Below are 25,917 nucleotides of genomic sequence, written 5' to 3' on the forward strand. Positions count from 1 at the left end.
AGGAAGTTTGTATGCAAAGAATGGACTCAGGCTGCGCAGGATAGGAGCGGTTTTAGGTCAGTGAAAAGGCCTTCCTCCTTCATTAGACCTAAGTAGGTGGTTGATAACTCGTACAAACCCAATAAAAGTGCTTACCTACCTGGATGTTGGCGTTCAGCACCCTGTGGTGTTTCTTCAGTTCGCGAACGCAGTTCACGAAACCTTCTTTAGTTGCAAAATGGAGGGCTGTGTGATGAAGGTTATTAGTAGCGTTGATAGTGGCTCCAGAGCGCAGTAGAAAGTCTATCATTTCTGGTTGGTTGCTGAAAAAATGGACAGAGAAAATCCTGAGTACTATCAAAAATATTTTGGGAATATCTTCAGGACATTGCTGGTTAATATGGCTGGTGGGCCTGTCATGTTTTCATATTTTGTTGAAATGTGTCGGTCTTTTGAAGGGTGCTAAGGGATGTGCAATAGCAGCAAATCATTTGTTATCTCGAGTTTAGTATTGCAGTGTTTACAATACAGTACTTTTTCTGCATGCCGGTTAGGTAGCGAAATACGTACCATTAGTATTATTAATTAAACATAATAAGAATAAAATAATTATTATTTAAATAAATAAATTAGAAACTTTAAAAACAGTTAAGTGTGCTTTAGTAGTAACTTCAATGAAATCAATTTTCCCAATGAGAAATGTTTTAGTTCACAGTTCTATATTCCGGGATATACTCATTTGAATATAAGCTATAGACTTCAAAAATAAATCTATTATGCTTCTGGGAGTGTAGTTACTTCGCTGTATTTTCATCACCGGTTGAACGTTTTGCTGTTGTAGGTGGTCTTAGTAGAGATTGACGAAACAGCTCACTTAGTGAGCGGTTTAGAACGCCTCAATTCACTGAAGTGAACCTGGTCATTTGAACGGCTGAGCGGTTTATTGTTTCTGAAACATGTATTACGCATACTTCAAATTATACTAAATAAAGTCGGGAACTTGTACTTGTTACGAAGAGCTTCCTTTTGTTAAAGCATCAGGCTTATTTGTACAGAAAAGAAATGGCTTCATCTCATTACGAAAGTTTTTATGTATCTTTGTGGTATTTCAAGTCACGCTCAGTCGAAATCTCAACAAAAATGTAAATTGCGTATCAACTCTAGCTCACAAAACTCTTTCTACCAGCGAGCTGGGACGCGAAAAAAAGTATCCTGTAAACAAATATCCCAGAGTGCAATTTTGCTACATGATATGTTGACTGTGGTTTATGAAGAACACTTTGCTCAGTTTGTCCAAAGTGAGATGGTTCCGCTATTTCACACCGATAATAGACCTCGCGAAACCTGCACACAAGACCCCGCTAAGTCGGCCAGTACACCTCTACTGGCTCTACCGGAATTCGCTGACACAATTTGTCCAGAGCTACATGGAGTGGCTCTCCAAAAACCCCAGAAAGCCGTGAACCACCACTCCCAAATAGCGGCTCACAAGATCCGGCTCACAGCTGTCTCGGACGCCCTGCTGATGCGAGAGGAGTGAGGGAAAGAGCTGGAGTCCCTGAGGCAGTGCAGTTGCTTTCTCGTGCCGATAATATATAGCACGAAACTCGCATCAAAGTTACGGCTCATTCGAGGATCCTGCTCTTCGGGTCAGTTGGCTCAGTGGCTAGGCTGTGGTGCACTCGGTTCGACCTAGTTTGACACGTATCACTGAGCTCTTTCCCTACCCAGCAACCACCGCTAACGTTTACTGAGTCACGGCTCATTAGTTTTTTTTAAAGATCGGGCTGGATCCTGAGCGCCGCATCTCTTCTTCTCAGCCTGCCAACAACCTCTTGACACCATTAATTATGGTGCTTTGAGAGAATGTATTTATTTGGTAGGTGTGATTGCAGCCACCATTTTAATTCTCATTTGTGGTCACGGCCACAGCCGAGATGAAAAATACGGTGATTAATCAGACTGCCTGTAAAAGGTACAGACATAATAGCCATTGATTTACGTTATGAAAGGAAATACAGGCCCATGTTTTGATAAGCCGACCAAAAGCTTGGTGCCTAAACACAATAATCGATTTTCTCCGCTATCAATATAGCGGATTGCTTGCAGGTGCAGGGTATAAATTTTACTCAATTTAATGAGATCGTGTTCGAACGCACTGTTTTCATGGTTTGTGAATACGTATTTAAAGCGCACTGGTTGTCTTGGTTTGGAGGTGTGCTTGTAGTGGAAGACGATCATCAGGAAGCAAACAAACTTTTATATGTATAGTATTATAGCAGCACGCATTTGAATGATCTTACACTCTTGTCAAAGCACAAAAAACAAACTGCTGTGCACTTTGTATACAATATTGGGCTCAACCACGCCTATTCGTGTGACTGCGTTGATAGAATACTCACTATTGACTACAAAAGGCTTTTAAATAGCTTCAAACCAGTACGTCATCGAACACGTTTCAGCAATGAAGATTAGTTGTATATTAAGGACGCTTGAAATGTCGTGCCGCATCAGGCACTTTGTATATCCGAATGTGGGGCAGTAAAGACAGCAGGTGCTTTGCACGCTGGCGCTAAAACACAGTATAAGTACGGCAATGTCTCGACAGCTGCAGGAATTTCTCACTGGGTTTTTACAGCTCTGTCTCAACTACCCTGTTTTTTAGCTTTTTCCCGTCTCAGTAAGCTTTCGACTCTAGAGAATATTTTTGCAACCTTCAGCCCAATACCTTATTAGCAGGAGAACAGCAAAAAAATAAAACGGTCGGTTCCAAATTAAAAAAAAATGTTTGGCACGCTTTATTACAACGTTCTTAATACAGAAATACGAACAATGGAAACTTTTGAGAGAAATTACGGATTGTGCGGGAAAACGGAGCACAGACATGATGAGAGGGGTTTTTGCTTCTACCGCCCCACCCTGTGTGTGCTCTTTTTTGCGAAAAGACACTTTTTTAAAGAAACACACCAACTTGCACTGCAACTTGCCCGAAGCAATGAGATACTTCCCGCCCAGTTAGGCGACTCTATTGTTACACCTACGCAATACCTTAAATGTGCCAAAAAGGGAAATATGAATTTGTGCTGAAGCAAAACACTATTGGATAAAGTATACGCTACGTCAACTTACCCTACTGGATAAAATATAGCTGTAAACTTGTCTTTTATAAGACTGCGCCTTCGCAATGCATTAGTCCACGTTGCAGTGACGAATGTTTTAAAGGAACACTCAAACTGTGAAAGACATTTTGTTTTAACCGAAAGGTCATACGTTTCGCAGCTCTCTCAGCTGTTCGACGAGCAACGATGCGTTATTTTCTCCAAAATACGTAAATAAATCTGGATTCTCCCTCTCCCGCTGTTCTTCTATTTTTGTGACGTAGACGTGGCGTCACAAAGAAGGAGCGAGGCACAGGTGCGATCTAGAGAGTAAACGGTGGGCTCTAAGTGCTCTCAAGCTGGCAGCCGAAGCTTTTATGTCAAGTCCTGAACGACCCCTGATAAGGTTTCTGCGACTTAGAAAGCTGGGTTCCACTTTTATTATTTATCACCCGCAAAAGGAGAAATGCTTTCTACCGCTCCATCGGCCGGTGTGCTCGCTTGCACCAGGCACCGAGACCCCATCCGGCACTCCCGCAAAGGGGCCCACCTAGCGAGCGACCTATGATGCGCAACAGCGACCGTGAGGAAGGGTGGCCAAAAAAGTCCCCCGCATTTCCCCGAGGGGGAGAATGTGAAAGTGCGATTGCACGGTTGTCGGCCCGCTTGCGGCGCTTGCGCTCGGCACCCGCAGCCCACCGCCTCGCCGCCTTCTCTTCCATCTCTTCCATCGGGTTTGTAGTATCACGTGTACACCACGCAGTTATTAAGCCGCTATAACGCCGCTGAGTCGCCAACGCAACGCCGCTGACGACGTAGTTTGAATGCGTTAAAGATATAAGGAGCGTTCCCAACTCTGAAATCAGCGTGGCTTCCGTGGTTTGGAAGTACCAAACCAAAGACGTACAGGTGTTGCAAGACGCGGCTAATAGTAAATAAGGTTGTGGGAGAAAGCATAGAAGTACAGCGCTCTGTACGCCAGGGATGCCCACTTAGCCCGTTACTTTTTTGTTTATACATTGAATCACTTTGTTTAAGTATTATACGCAGCGACAGCGTACACGGATTTCGGCTGCATGGGGCAGAAGTTAAACTCTTAGCCTATGCGGACGATATTGCTGTTTTTTGTTCAGATGTCGAAAGCATCAATGCGGTAGTGGAAATCGTCAAACAATCCTGTGAGGCGAATGGGAGTGCCGTAAACTGAAAAAAATGCCTGGGGTTTTGGCATGGAAATTGGCCATCAACCCCTAGCACCTTCGCTAACATGAATTGGGTCAGCACACCGGCAAAGTACTTAGGTGTGCCTTTGGAGTTTTATAAAGACAGCGATCCGTATTGGAGGAAGGAAGCCGAAGTAATGAAAGAAAGGGCAGAAAAGTGGAAAGGGTGGAGCTTATCAATATTTTCAAGAACGACTGTGTGCAACTTATTTTTTGTAAGCAGACTGTGGTATGTCCTTCAGGTTCTTCACTGTTCCCGAGCAAATGTTCAAAGACTGCATCGTGTATTCGCTGTGTTTATATGGGGGTCAAACTGGGAACGGACAAGCCGGACAAACCTGTTTCGTAGGGTCAGGGACGGAGGTTTGGGACTAGCACACTTGTTTGTACGTCAAATTGTAAACCGTTTCTTGTTTCTCCACGATGTTAAGGACCCAACGTTAAGAACTATCTGTCAATGGCGCTTGGGTAAAGCGTTACCGGATATTATAGTCACGTCCAATGTTATACCTGGCGGCCTGCATGGTTTTATGAGAGAAGTTGTGCTGTCATGCCATTTCTTGTCTGTTCGATTTTCTTGGGAATACTTGTGTCAAGTAAATAGGAAAAAGTTGTATAAAGACGTGTGTGATGTAGTCCTCCCTGAACCAATGTACCGGTTGATTTATAGAGTAGGTAGGGGTAAAGATGTGCTTAAAAGAGTTAAGCATATGCAGGTACCCCCTAGCGTAAAGACTTTTTTCTTCAAACTGCATACTGGAACCCTCTCTGTTAAGACGTGGATGGCAGAAAAAGACTTGTTCGTTCCATGGGGAATTGACTGTATCATATGCAAAACAGCTGAAACTATTGATCATGTATTCATCGATTGTTGGGATGCTGTGTTCCTGTGGGATGTGCTCCAACGAACTCTGAAAAAGGATCTGCCTGTAGATGCCCCAGGCATACAGTACTTGCCTATTGAAAGCGAGGATGGTATGCCTTACGACCTGATCATGCTTGTTGGATTGAGCTCTATTTGGAAAGCAAGAATGGCCGCAAGGTAGTCTGACATCGATGCGCGAAGCGCGAGACAGTATTTTAGAGAGGCAATGAGTGAATACGTGGAAAATCAAAAATATGTGTCGAATCCACCCGAATGTCTTGCAGACATGGAATTGTTGGTACACCTAAGGGACTTTTAAACACATGACGTCAACCAAAGTCAGGTTGACGGCTATCTGTGAATGAATGTCTGTGTTCTGTATGTGCCAAAGCAGGCAATAAAGAAAAAAAAAGGCTTCCGTGGTTTAGTCGGTAGAGCGTCGAGCTGCGGCCGCAACGTCCTCGGATCGAAACCGGGCGCCGGATGCTGTTATTTTTTTATATAGTGTAGTGGCCTGGCTGGCGCGCCGAGAGAGGGTGTTGCGAGCTGGAGAGTAGGCGAGGGGGGAGAGGAGGCGCTACGCGAGCGCCCTCACGCGTCGGAAATCCGGCGCCGTTGCTAGGCACGCTAGCTAGCTCCGTTGCTAGGCTGCGGACGGACGGTGGACGCGTGATTCAGGGTCGCTTAAGAATTGCATTCGCACTTAAAAGGTGTTCCCGTAAAAGTTCCGATACCACACCTTACGCTAAAACACAGATATTTCTGCAACAGAGAGCGCTGGTATTGTAATTGTAGTGATTTCCGCCTACAACGGTTACCCGAAAGGAACATTCCTAGGTCTTTAGACACCGAAAGAAATCAGAAGCGCGTAGTTCGGCCTACGCCATAAATGCAAAGAAGAAAGTTCGTAATCCTTCCCAAGGCCGTCAACCGAGTCCGCACCATACGCCTGGTGTGCATCTTAAAATACGTGCCTCATTGCTCAGATGCAAGCGGAGCAAAAGGTTTATTCTACCTTGAAAATTGAGGTGTGGGGATCCCCCTCGTGTCATCCGTACTAATAACGATATTGATTGTTATGCAACTCGTAACCTATTCTTCCAATGCATCTGCTTACTTCGAAACAAAGGTTGCCCTTATTAGCTAACTAAAGGTATCGGGCACTAATGCAAAAAACATCGACGTTGAAACGTACTCCAAGTTGCAATGGCAAGTACGCCTTTTGGCTAAACGTCGCATTGTAATTGGCGCGCGCATTACAATTGGGCCCGAAGACGAAATTGTCTGTCAATGTCCCCGATTTAGTGTTAATGCCTGCAGGAGCTAGATAAGCATGTTTTTGAGGCACAGGGAAGTTTTGCTGCCAGAGTTGCGTGCGTGAAATAAAACGTCTTGTACAGGTATGGGGCGTCTTGTTGCTTACAACTGCATGGTAGATAACAAATATATTCACATAAAAATAATATTGATGGTAATACGACAGGAATATTAAAAATGGTCAGCCTACTCAGGTCCACCCCAACGCTCCTGCCTTATGCTGCTCGAGTCTGAAGTTTACCACCGAATTTCTTTATTTTATCCCTCGATCGGGTTAAAGGCCTTCCCCTTCTTCTGTAGTACTAGTAGTGTGTTTGTGTTTAATGGCGCAAGGGTATCTGTGGCTAAAGAGCGCCAAGACTCTGTTAGGTGGTATTTCAATGCCATGTTTTTCCTTGAAATGTGTATAAAATAAGCATGGTTACGGTACGGCCTAAAAAACTGTGTATATGTGTGTAGAGGGCCCGTAGACTAAAAAAATGCTTATAATGGCTGATAAAAGGAACAATGGTAGATACATAGTGGTGCCTGAAGCATCAGAGCATGCTGCACAGCCAGGCTCCCTGTCCGCAGAAGAGAATCTTCACAAACTCTCTGAAATATGGGAGAGTCTAAGCTCTGAAGTCACGACCGGTATGAAATGAGTTTTAAGAAATTGAGCTCTGAAAGATAAGTTAAAAGACATTTGTAAGAGAGCGTCAGTTCGTCTCCTAATAATAGTTAAGGGGGCAGTGGAATATTGTATGCGTAGATTTAAGGGAAGGCTCGTTTTCTGGCATCATTCAAGGACACACATTAAGGTAATACGTGGAGAACAGAGAGCCCTTCCCCACACTTGTAAAAACTGGTGTGAGTGTGGCATTCAAAAGATTGCGTGTGTGGCGTGTGTGTGGCCTATTCGCCGTTTACAAATGGATACCTCTGTGAATATATCTTGTTTCACAGTGAGATATATACCTAAGTACGGTTTAATTGTGTATAATTTGTCATTGGATTCTTTGTTTCTTTGCTTCTCCCACATTTCACGAAGTCTCCGTCGAATAGCTGGTTTCATGTGCAGATACGGGACCAGAGGTTCACCCACGCCGTTGCGAAGACCAGCTGCCGTAGCATACCGGTCGGCAATTTCGTTTCCCAGTATACTTGCTGTGCCTTCGCACCCGATCTTCTGGACCCATCACTTGATATCCACTCTGTTACGTTGATTGTCTTTTGGTTCTCGGTTTGCCTCACCACAAGGCCAGCCCAAGGCCAATTTTATTCTTTACTTGAAGAATTATATCATGTACTGGAGCTCGTTCCTTATTCCAGGAATCTCGTTTCTTGTTCCTGTGTGTTATTCCTAACAATATTTGTTCCATGGTCAGTTGAACCGACCTAAGTTTGCTTTCTAGTTGTTTAGTGAGGGGCCACGTTCAGCTCCGTATGTCGTCACCTGGAGTCTGCACTAGTTGTAGATATTTCTTTTGAGTGGTAGAGGCAGTTTACTTTTAATGATATGGGGGGGGGGGTATTGGCCCAGTGCTGCTGAACCAACGCATATTCTGTACCGGAGTTCTCTCTCGTGGTTGGGGTCAGCACTAAGCATCTGTCCGGTGTAGTTATTTTCGCTGACTTCTTTTACATTTCGCTTCAAAGCAGGAAAGGGCGTTTTGGCCATGCGTATTCCTCATTACTTTAGATTTATTCTTATTTATTTTTCGCTTCCGGGCCGTACTTTCTGATTATAGTTTCTCAAGCATTGTATTCATGTGTTCTGCAGTCTCACTCACCAAACTGGGTTGTTCGTAGACCTAAAATGGTTGAAATATTCCCCAATTATTCTTAATCTAATATTTTCTCAGTCAAGCTTTCCAAATACCCTTACCCGATATACGTGAATAGTTTTGACGAGATGGTATGTCCCTGTATTACTCCCTTTCAGATAAGAAATTTATCGCTTTGCTTGTGGGGGTTTTTCCTACCCGAGTATTCCTTATATATGTATTCTAGAAGTATTGTGCAGGTTTCCTCTATTGCCCTGTCAGTGCTTCTAGCGTGACTGCGGTGAGTACGGAATCAAACACTTTTTTATTATCTAAAAATACCATTTAAGGGTATTTAGTGTACTCGACGAATGTTTATTACTTGATTGACGACATGAATGTGAACCATGGTTGAGTACCCTTTCGTAAACACAGCCTGCTCTCTGGGTTGTTTGGAATCCAGCATGTTACCTATGTGGCTAACTGCAACCACGGTAAACAGCTTGTAAACAACTGAGAGTAGGCGCACGTGACTGTAATTTTTGAGGTCTCTTGGACTTCCCTTTTTGTGAATCGGAATGATGTTGGCATATTTTCAGGCTATCTACACTTTTTGAGACGTCAAGTCTTCCAGCATTTCGAAAATATAAAACAAGCATTTCCAGTACAATATCGCCCCAGATCTTCGAAACGGTCATGGTTTTGTCATTGTCACCTCCAGCGTTTCCTACGAAAGGTACAACGGGCATAAAATTATTTTTTTCAAATTTTACCCAAATGAAGTTACCTACGCCTTAGAATCGTTGGCGCCTTAAGATCGTGCAAATACGGCAATGATTGCAGGATACGTGACAATGACGTAGAATTTATGCAGATAGACAAAGAGGGAGCGGAGAATCAAATGACTACGATGCACTCACCCGTGAGCTGCGTAGTGAATCGGCTTGTTTCCGCTTTCATCTTCACTTTCTAGGCTCATGTGGTCGGCCGCAATGTGTTGGAACAAATTCTTGTTTCCAGAAAAGCAGGCGGAGTGCAGACATCCTTTGCGCAGCTGCGGTAAAGTCTTTGACCCGAGAGGTTATTTTGCTGAAATTTCTTGACGCAAGCAGACCCTAAATTGCTTGAAATTTCATGAATCTGGATAGACCTTAACATCTTTCGAATAGTTCAAACTGTCGCATTTGGATCCCATACACGAGCTTTCTTAAGGAAGCTAAACGAGATGTTGTCAATCTGCTAAGTGAATCGGCCATATAAGAAGACAAATAATGAGATCTCAGTGATTAGGCAGTGAGATGTCTTCCTCCCGTCATAGCACATTATTATGATTGTGATTTTTTAGATACGAAGTGTGCCGTATGGAACTGGTGCGTGCTCATAGCGGGAAACAGACCTTTGGGTAGTTATCAAGGACAACCAAGTAAATAACTACCACTTCACGAAACTGGACACCTTGAATTTGGCTTTCATCTAAACGCGCCACATTTGCAAGCACTCGTGCAAGTTCATATCTGCAGTAACAGTAGGATGCGGGCGTACTTTTTAAACTATTTATTTGTTCTTTATTTTTAGCGCCACCTCTTACCTAAAACACTGTTTTGTTGTCTTTGTGGTAAGGAGGTGTTCAAGCGTTTGAATTACCTAGGTTTGTAAAATAGAAACAAGGTTAGCATTCATGGCAGCAGCGGGAATTACTATACCCAAACCGCTCCTTCACAAACAACTACCATGCCAGTACATTCCGGTTTCTGTGCAATATTTTGACCGAGCATAAGAAACAGAGTCATTGGCTGTAAGTGTAAGTCTGTACACCCTGTTTTAAACGTATTCCAAAATGAGCTAACGTTGCAACCTCTGCTGCTTCTAATGAACAGCAGCCGCACTTTCTTTGTACAACTGGCCCCGCTTCGTCAGACGCATCTTAAGGCATGCCACTAAGGCGTTAAAATTCAAGGCTAACACGCTGAACCCAAATCATCTAGATGCTGAAATTGGCAGGGAAGTTGTGATTGCAATTACTGACCTTCTCGGCGGCAGCTGCCATTGCAACTGTGAAGTGAGTTCCTTCGATAAGAAGTTCCCGTTTGTGGAAACTCTTCATCTATGTGTGCGGAGGTTCTTTTCTGTTCTAGTCGCAGTCGCCTAGGTAAAGCCCTGAAGAAGACCCTAAATTTGCTGCGAATTCTGCATGAAAAAGCCATGTACCCACTTTGCTAGCCTGAAGTATTTGAATTCTAATTGTGCAAATCTACCTAGGAAAGGCAGACAAATCATGATTGCTGTGCTGGACGGATTATGATGTAAGCCAGAGGATAGGTTTTTGGTGTAACATGATGCGGTATCCCCAAAAACCTATTTGTAATTACCTATTTATTTGTGGACGCAACAATAAAAAGGTTACTTCTAAGGTCTTTTCAGGGAAGAAATATTATCTCTTCAGCACCTGTGTGGTCAATTTATTGCTTCCCACTAGTAGACTCGACAGTACAAGAATAAGAAGGTTAATTCTGCGAATGCCTTAAAAATAAAAGTTCCCGGACCGTTGTAAATAATGACAACCTTTGAGGTTCGTGCTACTTATAACTAACTGCCGCTTTTATTCACAAACATTCTTTGTAAAAACAAATTATTCTGAACACAGCTCATATGTTACAAAAAATGTAAGCGGGGTCACACAATTATTTTCTCTCCAAACAAAAAACACCAAATGGTCACGAGGTAGTGTTTAGTCATCAAGGTACATCCAAATTACCAACACTCCTCTTGCTTTTTGCGTTACATTCCGGCAAGCATGCAGACCGGGAGATGGGTTGTGTAGAGTTAAAGCACTATTTTATGAACACCAGCACGAAGGGGTGGTGTCCAATAGAGGAGAAAAAAATTCCAGAGTTTTTAATTGCTACTGAAACTTCCAGGATGAATCTTTAGAGGTTGGCGCGGTGCACCAAACATCACAGTAACTACTCCTACGTGAGAAACTTGGGATGGCAAACAATCTAGTAGTGGGCTGTCTCCAAACGTAGCATCATTCGGAAGCTCAACATTCACGTGTTCAGCGAAGACTGTTTGATAATCACAAAAGAGTGTTCAAAACATAAAATGTGTTGTTATATCTGTTCTTCTAATTCATAAGTTCTTGAGAGCTCACCATGGCATTCTGGAGGCTGAGAGAGCAGCGGATACTGGCGTCAACAATCTCCGAAAGAATGTCGGGCAGCGGCGTTCCTGCATCTACCAAGAGGGAAAAAAAGAAAATTATGTCTAAGCTAATTACGAACACTACCTAAATGTACCACAAAATACAGCTAATAACCGTTCATAACAGTTTCAAGGCTGTTTCTGAGTCGCAGTTTTCTCCCACAGAAAAGTTGGATGGGCATGTTGGAGCGAACGCTCCAGTCGAGAAGGAATTTAGCGCTGAAACAACGGTAGCGACGAAAGGACAGTGATGTCGCGTGGGCAAAGACGACGCAGCTGTCTCATAAAAACAAGTTTATTGGAGCGAACTTGTGCTCCCCTAACAACTCAATGAATACACAGGCGGCGTAGCAGCATTCAACAAAGTGACGTGCGCATGCGAGCGGCGGCAAGTCGAATGCTCCGCATCACTCTCAGGGAGTTTATCACTCGGAACGAGGGTTTCTCGAATAGTCGAATTGTATCCAGAACACTGTAGATCAAACAAGATTATTCTATGCTGGTTACGCTAGCTAGAACCACTCTCCCAATAAAATTACATAACACGTGTGGCATGAAGAATGGAACATGCGCTTTACTTGGCCCAAGGATAACACAGATAACATAGGCCGGCGCCTATGTTATCCCAATTAAAAAGGCGCCGTTAGCAGGGGTTGTCGCAAACAAAACATAAACAAACAAGCCCAAAACATGGTTTGTGGCATTACCCACCTCTGAAATGGCAGCGACTCGATGCCAAAATAAACTACAGTCCGAACAAACAACAAAAAAGTCTCTCATCTTGCGTAGTAAGGTTTTAAGCGAACCACTTGGACGACTTCGGGCAGTGTGGTCGTCGTGATTTTCCGGAACCACCATCGATGATCACCTCGTAGGTAAGTTGGCCAACAGATTGTAGAATCCAGTAGGGACCGAAATACTGTCGCAGAAGCTACCCACTAAGGCCACGTCGTCGGATCGGAATCGAGACCCACACATGATGTTCTTGGCTGTTCTCGACGTCTCGGCGTCGAAGGTTGTAGAGTCCGGCATTCACGAGCAGCTGGCCCGTTGCGCAAACTCGAGCGAGTGTGCGGGCCTCCTCCGCACGCTGGAGGTATCCTTGGACGTCGGCGTTGGGGTCGTCGTCTTCTACGTGGGGAAGCGTGGTGTCAAGCATCGTACTGGGCCGTCTTCCGTAGATAAGCTCGAACGGTCTCATCTGCGTACTTTCCTTTATAGCCGCAAACGTGGCATACGGAAGGGCTTCGTCCCAGGTCTGATGTTCCATGTCGACGTACAGAGACAGTATATCCGTGATCGTCTTGTTCAGATGTTTGGTACGTTTGTTCGTTTGGGGTTGGTACGCCGTCGCTCTTTGGTGATCCGTGTTGCTGTAGCGTAAGATTCCTTGGATAAGCTCCGCAGTGAAGGCCGTTCCGCGGTCCCCGATAAGGACTTCAGGGGCTGCATGTCGCAGCACAACATCGTTTAGGAAGAACTTCCTGACTTCTTGTGCAGTCCCCCTCGGAAGAGCGGCCGTCCCCGCGTGGCCCGACATGTAGTCTGCGGCTAGGACAATCCACTTGTTCTCCGATTGTGACGTAGGGAATGGGCGCAGAAGGTCCATTCTAATCTGCTGGAAGGGCCCCGATGGGGTGGCGATCGGCTTCAGAAGTCCGGCGGATCTCGTCGATGGCGTTTTTTGTCGCTGGTAGTCATGGCAGCTCCGGACGTAGTGGGTGATGTCGGATGCAAGGTGGGGCCAGTTGTACTTCGCCTTCATTTTTCAAATTGTGCGGGCTGTGCCGAGATGTCCGAAAGACGGGTCGTCGTGGAACGCTTCCAAAATTTCGTCATGAAGGTCTGCGCGGATGACAAGAAGATAATTCATTCACGTTCCGGGGCTGAAATGTTTCTTCACGAGAACTGAGTTTTTAAGGCTGAATGGTGGTAAGTTGCGTTTAAACACTTTAGGCACAGCGAAGTTGCGTCCTTCGAGGTAATGGATCATGACGCGTCAGTCGGGGTCGGCACGCTGCTGGGCGGCTAAGTAGTTCTCCGTCATGATTCCGAAGAATGCGCTGTCTTCATCGGAGTCTTGTGGTGGCGGGTCGACGGGGGCGCGGGACAGGCAGTCGGCGTCGGGGTGCTTCTTGCCGGATCCGTACGACTATACAACTTACTGCTCATTAACATTTCTTTATCATCATTTTAAATTGTTATATTTATTTTTAGCCCCACGGCCCTGCTTTCTGATTGTAGTTGCCCAAGCATTGTTTGCAGGTGTCCTTCAGTATCACTCAGCAATGCTATGTTGTTTGGAAACCTCAAATGGCTGAAGTATACCCCAGTTATCCTTAATCGTATTTTTTCCAAGCCAAGCTTTCTACACACCCCCCTGAGGCATGCTGTGAATAGTTTTGACGAGCTGGTACCTCCGTATCGTACTTCCTTCCGGATCGAGAATTTACCGCTTTGTGTTTGGATGGGTATAGGGCCCATTCATTCTTGTTATATGTCTTCTAGAATTCCTATGTAGGTCTCCTGAAGTTCTCGGTCTTTTAGTGCTTCTAGCACGGCTGCGGTCAGTACGGGATCAAATGCTTTCTCATTCTCTATAAATGCCACGTAAAGGGATTTAGAGTGTTCGGCGAATTTGTCTATCACTTGACTGGCAACATGGATGGGATCCAGGGTTGATTAGCATTTCCTAAACCCAGCCTGCTCTCTGCATTGTTGGGAATCCAAGCTGTCACCAGTGCGCCTAACTATAACATTGTGTACGAAATGCTGGAATTAAAGGAATACAACTTCCTTAGTGAGGTCGGTCCTCAACCGCGAAAATGAAATCCGGCGCAGAATAGGTACGGATAGGGGCACACTCAGCAAGCACTCCCTAATATTGAAAAGTAAGTTACATCCTTCATAGAAAAGAATAATGTACAACCAGTGAATACTGCCGGCTACGACGTACGGGGCTGAAACTTGGCGCCTTACAAAACAACTACAAAGCAAACTCAGGTCGGCTCAACGGGCCATGGAACGAGTAATGTTCGGAATAATGTTAAAAAACGAGCAACCTTGATCATTGAACAAACGAGTCGAATATATCACAGTTGAAATAAAAAAAAAGAAATGGACTTGGGCTGGGTATGTAGTGAGGCAAACCGACAACCGTTGCACAATTAGGGTAACAGAGTGGACAACAAGGGATGTATCTAAAAGAAGGGGACGTCCAGTAATCTCTTGGGGGGTGAAATAATGAAATTCGGGGTAGACTGTGGACCCGAGCAGCGCAGGACTGGAGCAGTTGGAGGTCATTGGGAGAGGCCTTCGTTCTGCAGTGGACCTGATTAGCACGGAATAATAATATTATTAATAATATTATTATTATAAATTTATTTTAATATTAATATTATAGCTACTAACCATCTCCTCTCGGTACTAAACGGTGGTGCTCAATTAGGTGAGAAAGGAGCAATGCCGGACAAACATGACAGAACCAGGGTCGATGACGTGGGACCAATTACAAAATCTAGGCGAGCAACTATAATCAGAGGGCTCCATTTAACCAGCTTTCACTAGTTTTTCAGTGACTCACGCGATTGAAACAAAATAATACACTTCTGGGGAAGGAAAAGCGCAATGCGGTGATTTCCACGGCTCATTATGGTGTAACCACGGTTTCAGCGGGAATGCTTAATTCACTTTTGAGAAGCTTTAGGTCAGGGCACGATTCCTTTTTAAAACAGTGCAAAATAAACGTCGTAGGGTTCACGGGACGTGACCAAAGGGTATAGACAGCAATAACCGGCTTTACACAGTCAGCCCGTCACCGATGCTGTCGGCTCACAGGGAGAGTTTTTCAAAGGACGTATGCTTCTTGAAGAGGATGAACAAGGCCAGGTCGTGGGTGCGTGAGAACCGCAGCCGGTACTCTGAAGCTGCGAGGTCACGTACAAATGTGTAGTTGATCTGACCATGATACACTTTAGTGATTTGCAGAACTTTCGCTGGGTCCGGGTGCGTTTATTCTTGATTAAACGCCCAACATAAAAATAGCGTGAGGGACGCAAAAAGTTTTGTTGCCTTCTAATAACTCGCGTGGCATCGGCACAAAATACAGGAGGAAACAAGACGCAAACGCACATCAACGCTTGCTAGCAAAAGGCGTTATTTTAGAGGTCAACGTACGTATCGTGGGGAGAGATACATAGAATGCAAAACAATACGAACTCCAAAATTTATCGGTGAACTGGCTGTGAATATATTCTCATAAAGCGTTTTATCTTGGGACTTGGTTTAGCGGACAATACCCTCGCTGCGGCACTTACGCTTGCAGTGTTATACAGTAATTCATCGTGGGTATGTTTTATGTACGCATACTACTGCGCTTTTAATCTTCTCCTGTATTCCTTCTTTCGTATTTTCATTTCTTTTTACTTGTACACTCGTTCCAAAGTTCTATTAGGTTATCCAGGGCAGGACGAATGCCCCTCCCATCGACGTGCAACCGCTGCTGTCCCAGACCGTTTGAATGCATTGTTTCCCTCCGAATTTCCTTATTTAGTCCCAACATAGGGTGGTTGGCCATTCTTTGTATTAATACCGGTTTCTGGGTGTAGCTAGTACCCGGTTTAACCAGTATCGCAATCTGGGCAGCGAGAGCCCGAGCATGACCGTGCTGTATACTTATGGCGCGAGCGCACGTGCACTGCGAGTTCTTTTTAGGCTGGTTCGGTGGCCGTCTTCACGTGGGCATTGTGAAGGAATGGCTTTACAAATTCACCCGAATCGTCTTGGGGGTGACGAACCCGCGGTGCGCTTGTCGCCGCGATGCGCGCGCTCACATGCGCTCAATCTGCTCAAGTGGCGTAAGCCCACTTCGCAATCCAGGACTACACCGGGCGAACGGAGCCATGAACGCGCTTACGTGCGAAAGAGGTCTTCTGTCTCCGCCTGGCGCCTTTGTGTTGGCCTAAAAGCTATGCGGTTGATATCGTCAAACAACAAACTGATGGCATGTAAACCCTTATGTCTTGTAATTTTGTGCTCACGAAGACTTTTAAAAAATTACGTGGCTTTTGTTGTGCCGTTTATCACGGGTACTGACGGCCAAAAAATAAAACGACATGGCGTAGTCAGCCAGACACAGAGAGACAGAGAGTTGCTTTATTGGAAGAGAAACGAAATTCGGCCCAGCCTATCACTACCTCTCGGCTTGAGGGGCCCTCAAGCCGAGGAGAATAGACAGCAAAAGTCTAGGAGGAGAATAGACAGCAAAAAGGATAGACAAAAGAAAGGTAGAAGGAGAATAAGATGACGGTTCACAAGCCGCGCAGGACAGACAGAGCTGGCAGCATCATAGCCGGTGTGGGAGTCGCGTGCCCTTGAAAGAGTCAAGCATGGAACGGAATGCTTTTTTGCGATTTGATTTCTAACATTCTGGAGGCAAAAGGTTCCAAGAGGTTCATGAACGCAGTCCTTGTTTCGCGTATGACGCTCTAAGGGGTGATCGATACTGCGAATGTTGCAGACGCACGCACAGTGCATGCACGATTGTGTATACTGCACGGAAAGTGCGGGCGGGCGGGTGAACTAGAGGTGACAAACCTGTGACTTCTTTCCGCGCAGCGATGACAGCCGATTCGCAGACGAAGAAGGAGAGCACGGTCAGCTCGGTCAGTCCCCTCAAAGGAAGCTGGTGTGCTGGATTGCCAGATTCAACTCGGGAGTCGGGGTATATGGCTTGGACATCCCTTCCGATAAGTTACCTCCAGGGTCCTGATTGCCTCACTTAACAAACTGGGAAGAAGATGCGCTTCTTTTGCCACGCAATCAGCCTCCTCATTTCTTTTGATGCTTACGTGAGCAGGTGGCCACTGCAAACAGATGCTCAGGCTTTTGGCGCGGTGGCTGTGCAGGTATTTGGCGAGACTGTACGGCAGGACAGCTGAGGGGGCCCGGTCGCGCCTCAGTAGTGCAGCCTATACGTCACAGAGGATGGCTACTTTTCGATTAATTAGATTCTGCTCGCGCTTCTTAATGATGTCTGCAGCCAAGTGAATGCCCGCGATTTCGTCCGTTGTAGTGCTACTGGCTACTGGCAGGTTGCATTGCCTGACTTATGCGAAGGTGGTCGCGATGGATGTGGCACCCGCCACCCTTTGTCTGGAAGCACGGAGCTATCGTTGAATATCAGCACATTCCCCTTTAGGTTCTCCAAGCAGGTCGATGCTTCATGCCTTAATCAACATAGTGGAGTTATCTTCTTTGAGGTCACGTGTGGTGGATTAGCCCTTACGGTGATCTCATGCATCACGGGGGGTGCAGTGGGTATGATGTGATACGTCGGGGCTGGCCGATCACCGTTTCGAAGGTGAGGAAAATTATACCCATTCGAGAGTGAGGCCATTCTCTTAGCGATGCGAGAAGGGCGCCTCCGTCTAGACCCCTATGGCACCGCTCGACATGATGGAGGACTCCCTGTAGGGCGCGGAGGGTGAGGGGCCAGGCTCCGGCTTCAGCAAGAGTGTCCCCGCATTGCGACGAGTGTGGCACGCAGAGAGCGGTCCGAAGTGAATACCTTTGATCAGTCTGCAATTTCCTCTACTGTGCTGGCTTCGTAGTTACAAGAGGCATAGCGTAGATGACTTCGGGAGGTCGATACCGTGCTCTAGGGGAGGTCGATACCGTGCTCCAGGGTTGAGGTGGGATATCATGGTTGCAGACTTGGTAGGGGAAAGCCGTAGTCCTATTGCCGTGATATATACCGAAACCGCTTCCAGTGCTCTTTGCAGGGATTTATTCATTTGGCTGCTCTGAGGCTTTAGACCCCAGGTCCACAGTGCAACATCGTCAGCATAAACAGAGATACATACACTGTGCTCTAGGTCTGTGGGTCTGCTGTTAGGCAGGTCCGACAGCGCGAGGTTTAAGAGAAGTGGACTAAGCACTGCATCTTAGGGCACTCCTTCACTGACACCTCTTGGATTGCTATGGAGGTAGTAAGCCAGAGCGGGAGAAGTGCTGGAACACCGCACAGCGATCGTGCTCCTCATTCTCAAGCCGAGAATGCTCCGAGTGGCGCCAAATTTCGCACTCACGCTCGTGCGGGTTCTTGTCATGCTTGATAAATTTCTCGTGCAGCGTTCGATCGCTCAGTTATTGACGTTGGCGACGCTGGTAATGGTGCATCTACGTTAACCCAGCACATGGTGCTATCGCACACTAGCGGTCAGCCACATTGCATTAAACACTGGTGCTGTGAAGGAACAAAGGTCCGTTTTGTCTTTCAGCGAAGCCCTCTATGGCTAAACTCCAGCAAACCATCTCTGACTGCAGAGCTATGTACACAAAAGTCGCGCGTCAACGTAGCCCCACCTCATGAAATTTATGGAATATATCCCTGGGACTTGGGATTTTGTACTGACAGCGTCCATCGTATTTACCGTTGCAGAAGCAAGGCGAGAGGGGAAGAGCGTGGAGGTGGTCGTAGTTCCGAACAGGGACTTTTTGTGGCACGAGCAGCAGAGGAGTGTCGTTTGTCAATAAAATTCGCAGCAAACGGAATAAATATTCAACGCGTCTTTTCCGTTCCGAGGAAGAATGGCGAGAATAGAAATAACATCGGTGTTCAGTTTGAAGAAAATGTGGAGATGCTCAGGCCACTTGAAAAGCTAACATAGCAACATTTCGGCTAGTTCCATCTTTACAAACTGAAGCTACTCCGATCATTCCATTGTTGAACATTAAGCGCAAAGTATGAAACACGGACGGGAAAGGAAGACACTAGCGTTTGGGAAAGTGACGACGACACCGTGTCGTGGTGCTAGCGGCTCCTGCTTAAATAACAATTAGTGCAGCGTCAATCAACTGGTATCGTTGTGTAATTAGTACCAGAAGATCCGGGAAGGTACCGCGCACACGCTGATACCAAGTTCAACCAAGTGGTACGTGAAATTCGGACTTTTTTTTCCCGATTTTCTCGGAGCCGCGGCAGCATCCCGAGCCAAGCCTAACTGCTCGGCCGGGGAATACACGGCAAGCATAGGCCGTCAGGCCTTGCGAGCCGAGGTATAGGGGATGCAATGGAAACGGCCACGTCGCCTGACCTGTCACCGACCCCTAGTTCTGACGACATGGGCCGGATGTGCGTCGAGGTTAACGGCGAGGAAATGGCATCAGAAGACGACGCGGCGGCAGCGGATTGGACGGAAGTCGTTCACCGCTCCAAAAAGCCGAGGAAGGACAGCGTGCCGGTGACTACGCAACAACCGCGCCCGAGGACGAAGACGTTCGCCAAGAAGGCAGCAGCTACGGCCACGGTGGCGGCAAGAATGCCCGATGTACTGCCGAAAGAAGATACCAAGATCGTCGTGCGGCCGCGGGGCTGCTTGTGTATTGCGAAAACACCCATCGCAGTTATGGCGGCGGCGGTCACCGCGGCGGCCAATATCCCGGGAAAAGAAGCGGCGGCCGACACATTCCTGCCAAACAACGAGCAGAATATCCTGGTCGTGAGTACCCCTGATCTTTCTCGGGCACGCAAGTATGCCAGGATTCAGGAGATAAAAATCGGAGAACAGGTGCACGAGGTGGGAGCGTACATGACGGTTCCCGACAGTGTGGTGAAGGGAGTAATACGAGAGGTGCCAACGGAGCGCACGCCAACAGAAATTGACAAAAGCATTGTAACCAAGAGAAACCCGACGGCGGTAGGAGCGAAACGAATTGGAACCTCGACCACGGTTATCGTGGCCTTCGAGGGGGAAAAGTGCCTGATTATATTTTCTAAGGGCCAGCAGTGATGAAGTGTAGCCTCTACCGAAAAAACTTCGATGTGTGTAAAACTTGCGGGAAAGTTGGACACAGAAAGGATGTATGTCCCACGCCGAAAGTTAGGGTGTGCTTCGACTGCGGGGCAAACAACCCGGGCGAAGGCCACGCCGAGGTTTGCAAACCAAAATGCAGACTTTGCGATGGCCAGCACTCCACGGGCGTCAGGGGCTGTAAAAATAAATTTAAGACGCCGTACGTCGTCACAAAGAGGCGACGGGAGAGGAAAATTGCTGAACAGAAAAAGATGATGCAAGAACAAGAGAACCTTGCACCGCGCAGCTTCCCGGCGCTGGGAAATGGCGATAGGGCAAAAAGTCAAGAGCGGGCGTCACGGTCGCAAAGCCGCACAGCCGGAAAGGTTATCAGTGGGAGCAACAGCCGAGCGGCGAGCAAAGGACGTTCTAAATCACGGGAAAGAGTGAGCTGGGTTCAGATTGCCGGAGGTAACGGTGGCGGGAAAGGAAAGGTCGAGATGCAGTCGCGCGCATCGTGTAGTTGGAGCGCCGAGAGCGAGGCAATCAAGACGATGCGGAAGATGATCGAGGTGCTCCGCAAGGAGAATGCGCAGCTGCGCGCGGCACCCGAAAGGAACAACAGACAGATGGAGGAACTCAAGGAACTCATGAAGGCTAACGCCCGCCAGCAGCAAGCACGGCAGCCACCGGCGCAGCAAGAGCCGCAAGAAAAGCCAGAAGAAGAGGAGATCAAGGTGTCCGCGAGGCAATCAACAACGTCCTCGGAGCCGGCGATTAAGAAAACTGTTGTATGTGCTGCTGCAACACCGCCTTCTTGCTTGCGAACCCGTTACAATTCCAGTTCCACGCCGTGAGGCTCTTCGCCGTTGTTCTCACTGTCTTATTTAGTTGCGATCCATGCTTGGATGTTGTTCATTTGTTCCGTTAGTTGACGAACCGCCGCGGCGGTCTGGTGTACTACTTCCGAGATGCTTTGGCACGTCTGTTCTAGGCTCGTTACACGAGCCGTCAGCTGCGTCACGTTGCCTTCTAGCGTGTCTATTCGCTCAGCGAGCTTACGTTCGCGGAGCCGGCGATAAAGAAAAGGGCGGTCGAAAACCTCCGCGAACGTAAGCTCGCTGAGCGAATAGACACGCTAGAAGGCAACGTGACGCAGCTGACGGCTCGTGTAACGAGCCTAGAACAGACGTGCCAAAGCATCTCGGAAGTAGTACACCAGACCGCCGCGGCGGTTCGTCAACTAACGGAACAAATGAACAACATCCAAGCATGGATCGGAACTCAAATAAGACAGTGAGAACAATGGCGAAGAGCCTCACGGCGTGGCACTGGAATTGTAACGGGTTCGCAAGCAAGAAGGCGGTGTTGCAGCAGCACATACAACAGTTGGCGAGGAAACCAGACATTATAATGATGCAAGAAACCCTCGTACAAGAGACCCGACTTCCCGGGTACAGGACGCATGCCAGCCCGCCCAGCCGAGCCGCAAGCGGCAAGGGACGAGGCGTCTGCACCCTGGTGAGGAAGGGACTCAACTGCGTGGAGAGGGAAGGCATCAAGAACTCACTGATCGAACACACGATGATCGAAGTAATAACTGGAAGGAAGAGGAAGGAGAGTACATTTTTCGTGAACATTTACAGCAGCCCAGCGCACAGCAAGCAAAAATTCAAGTCAGTCCTACACAAGGCTTGCAAGACCGCCGGAAGCAAAGACAACCTAGTAATCTGCGGCGACTTCAACGCTCCGTGCCAGGCCTGGGGCTACGCTAAGACGTCGGCCAAGGGACGCGATCTCCTGACCGACGCCACAGACGCGGGCTACACCCTCGTAACGGACCCGGCGCACCCGACGCGGATCGGCAACTCGGTCAGCAGGGATACCACGCCGGACCTCACCTTCGTCAGGACGCCGAATGGGGGCCGACAGCCCGAATGGACCAACACCGGCCAAGACCTGGGCAGCGATCACTTTATCATTGAGGTGACGGTGCCGCTCAGGGGGACATCGGAAGAAAAACGGGTCCACAAGATCACGGACTGGGACCTCTACCGAAGCCTGTTACCGGCCGAGGAAGAGGAGATTCGGGACGTGGACGAGTGGACAAACAAAATTTTAGAGAAAGTTTCGGAGGCAACCAAGGAAATTGAGACCGGGGAGGAGATAGACAGAATTGACAGCCGCCTTGCCCATTTGCTGGAGGCGAAAAGATCAATTCAGGAACGGTGGCGAAAACAACGCACCAACCGCAGACTGAGAAAAAGAGTGGCCGAGCTGAATCGCACTATCGGAAAGCACTGCCGCACGCTTTGCCGGCAGCAGTGGTACGAGACGTGCAACGCAGCCGACGGCCAAATGCACAGCGGAAGAACATGGACCATGCTCCGGCACTTGCTTGACGAAACGAAAACGAAATCACACCAGAGGGACAGCCTAGCCAAGATCCTAAACAAGGCACTGCGCGAGCTAGGAGAAGAAGAAGTGCGCAACCGAATTAACAAAAAGTACCTGCCAGCAAGCCCCGAGGAGTCGCACCCAGACTATCGGGGAGCGGCAAATGAACAATTAGACAGGGACATCGAGGTCTGGGAGGTGCGGGCAGCGTTGCATGAGCTCAACTGCCGATCCGCTGCGGGCCCGGACAAGATCACCAACAAAGCACTCAAGAACCTCAACGAGGCGGCGATTGCGAGCCTGACAGCCCTCTTCAACAAATGCTGGAGGGAGGGTAGGTTACCCAAAATGTGGAGGACGGCGAAAACCATCCTCATCCCAAAACCGGGGAAGACGCCCAGCATCGAAAACCTCCGCCCCATCTCCCTGACCTCGTGCGTCGGGAAGGCGCTGGAGCACGTCGTGATGAACCGCTCGCAAAAGTATTTGGAAGACAACGACTTGTTCCCGGAGTCGATGATCGGCTTCAGGAGCAAGTTGAGCACACAGGACGCAATGATACAGCTCAAGACTGAAATCATCGATGACAAGACCAAGACGCGTGACAACAAGGCCATCCTGGGGCTACACCTGCTGAGTGCATTCGAAAAAGTCAAGCACGCGGCGGTTTTGGCCCAAATCAGCGAACTGAACATGGGAGTCCGGACGTGCAACTACGTGCGCGAGTTCCTGTCAGAACGCACGGCAGAAATCCACGTCGGCGGCATCACGCTCGAAGAGAAGAAGCTCGGCAGCATTGGGACCCCACAGGGCTCGGTGATCTCACCGCTGCTCTTCAACCTGGTGATGATCGGGGTCGGCCGGCGCCTGAAGTCACTGGCGGATGTGCGCCACACCATCTATGCCGATGACATCACGTTGTGGGTCCCGGGTGGCAGCAATGGGCACATAGAGTCGACACTACAGCAAGCAGTGGAAGCCATCGAGAGCCAACTTGACGGATCAGGACTGGTATGCTCCCCGAGCAAGTCAGAACTCTTGGTGTTGCCACCGAAGGGCGCAAGAAGGAAGACGGCGGAAAAGGAAGCCGCGGCAAAAGACAAGATCATAATCCGAACCAGCAACGGACAGGTGATCCCGGAGGTCGGGAAGATCCGAGTGCTGGGCATGTTAATCGAGAAACGTCGCACGAACGGCGAAACCATCAATCGCCTTTCGGCTAAGGTCACCGCGGCCACACGCCTCATAAAGAGAGTCGCCAACAGAAAGGCTGGCATGCGAGAGGACAGCCTGCTCTGGCTAGTTCAATCGTTCGCCATAAGCCACGTGGCGTACGTCGCCGCCTTCCATAACTGGCGGTTAGACGAACGAAACAAGATCAACGCGATGATACGGAAAGCCCACAAGGCCGCACTCGGACTTCTCGACTGCACGAGCACCGAGAAGTTGCTGGCCCTCGGCGTGCACAACACGCTCGAGGAGATCGGAGAAGCACAGCGAGCCGCCCAAATCGAGAGGCTCAAGGAAACCAAGACGGGCAGGGCCATCCTCGCTAGACTGGGTCTAGACCCCGGTACGAGCGAGGAAGAGCTATGCGAACAAGAAGACGTACCCGAAAACATCAGGAGAGGAATGTGGGTCTACCCCGTTCCAAAGAACATGGACCCCGAACACAGCGGAGAACGGCGGAAGGCTCGAGCCAAGGTCATGGTCGAGATGCACGCTGAGATTCCGGGCACGAGGTACGTGGACGCGGCAGAGTATCGAGGCAAGAAGACGTACGCGGCGGTGGTCATCGACGCCAAGACCGGCTCAACAGTCACCGCGGCAAGTGTCCGGGCACGTGAGGCGAGATGTGCCGAAGAGGTGGCTATAGCCTTAGCCATCGCGGACCCACACACCAGGACCATTCTGTGCGACTCTAAAGGGGCCGTGCGGAACTTTGCCAGAGGGAGAGTGTGTAGTAGAGCAGTGAGGTTGCTCGCCTCTCTGGACTTCGCGAACAGGCACGTGACAGTGAAGTGGTTCCCCGCACACGCGGGGAACGAAGTGTCAGAACAATATGTGAACCACAATGAGACGGCGAACTCTACCGCGCGAGTGTTAACTGGCCGCGCGGCTGGAGCGAACCCGTCTGCAGAACTGTGGGGGGAAACCAAAGACAGGATGGGGACATATAATGAAATCACGACATACTATAGGATGAGAAGAAGAGAAATGGCGCCGCCGCACCCCGGCCTGGCCAGGGAGCAAGCGGTGGTACTAAGGCAATTGCAGACGGGTTCCTTACTGACCCCGGTCATCATGAAGCATGTGTGCCCCGAGCAATACGAGGACGATACGTGCAAAGTGTGCCGCAGTGGGCGGGCTACGATGGCTCACATCCTCTGGGACTGCTCGGCAAGACCTACAGAAGCGTCAATGGAGACAAAGATCCCGCCGTGGTACCTGACCGCGGCGCGGAGCAGTGACAAGGACGTACAACTACAGGCCGTCCAGCAGATCCTGGCGGCACTTGAACGGCATCGCCCGAGCGAAAGCCGAGAGGGCCCGGCCGCCCAGCGCGGGCAGGCCGGAGGACCTCGACGCTAGTAGCGAGGGAGCTGCCTAGTAAAGAGCCCAGCCGGAAAGACGTAGGGCCGCGTCACAGCACTTCGGTAACAGAGGCCGCCTGCAGGCGATTTTAATAAAGTCTACACTCACTCACTCACTAGCGTTTCGTATGAGATATTAAGCCTTCCGGCCTAATAAACAATCTTCGAGGATAATGGTCCGTCCCTTTTGTTTCTCGCCTGCCTATACCTCAGCGCCGCAGGCACGGCGACAGCGTGTGCAGTGTTGTCCGAGCGTAGGGCACCCGTAACTTAAACATGAGAAAAATGGCAATAAATTTTATTGATCTGCGTATGCAGGAAAGTTCTAGACTGTATTATATCCAATTTTATGGAGATGTATATTGAGGGCACAAGAGCCCTCTCTCAAAATCAACGCGAGCTGCGCAATAATCGACTCTGCGTACACTAAAGAAATAAAAACAAATTACCGACAACTTCACACGGGATTGAAATAGTAGGGCTTAGACTGACTCATCTTGTTTGACGTCTCTGAAACCTTTGAGGAGGGTCCTTAACAAGGCTTTATGTAATAAATTAGTGCTGTTGGCGATAACCGAAGCATAATGCAATACACCGCGCCAACGTATGAGTCAGATAAAATATGAGGAAATAAACGACTGCCTATCCGAATCCACAAAGGCTACCCGGGGAGTGCAGTATGGTTTTTATTAGGAGCGATATT

At 48.3% G+C, this 25,917-nt stretch overlaps 1 protein-coding gene across 4 annotated transcripts in view; it reads right to left on the reverse strand.

Annotated features, from left to right (window-relative positions):
* LOC144147094 (uncharacterized) overlaps positions 1-25,917 on the reverse strand; it is a 228,279-nt gene that overhangs the window by 142,687 nt on the left and 59,675 nt on the right. For all 4 annotated transcript variants that reach the window (XM_077679144.1, XM_077679143.1, XM_077679146.1 and 1 more), the window contains exons 9-11: positions 11,379-11,461; positions 9,148-9,293; positions 140-302 (exon numbers count right to left, since the gene is read on the reverse strand). In XM_077679144.1, the coding sequence (XP_077535270.1) occupies positions 140-302; positions 9,148-9,293; positions 11,379-11,461 (392 nt within the window). The remainder of the gene's footprint in view (positions 1-139; positions 303-9,147; positions 9,294-11,378; positions 11,462-25,917) is intronic.

Source organism: Haemaphysalis longicornis, unplaced genomic scaffold (assembly GCF_048455015.1).
Source record: "Haemaphysalis longicornis isolate Haplotype H1 unplaced genomic scaffold, Haemaphysalis longicornis Haplotype H1 scaffold_7, whole genome shotgun sequence".
Classification (NCBI taxonomy): Eukaryota; Metazoa; Arthropoda; class Arachnida; order Ixodida; family Ixodidae; genus Haemaphysalis; species Haemaphysalis longicornis.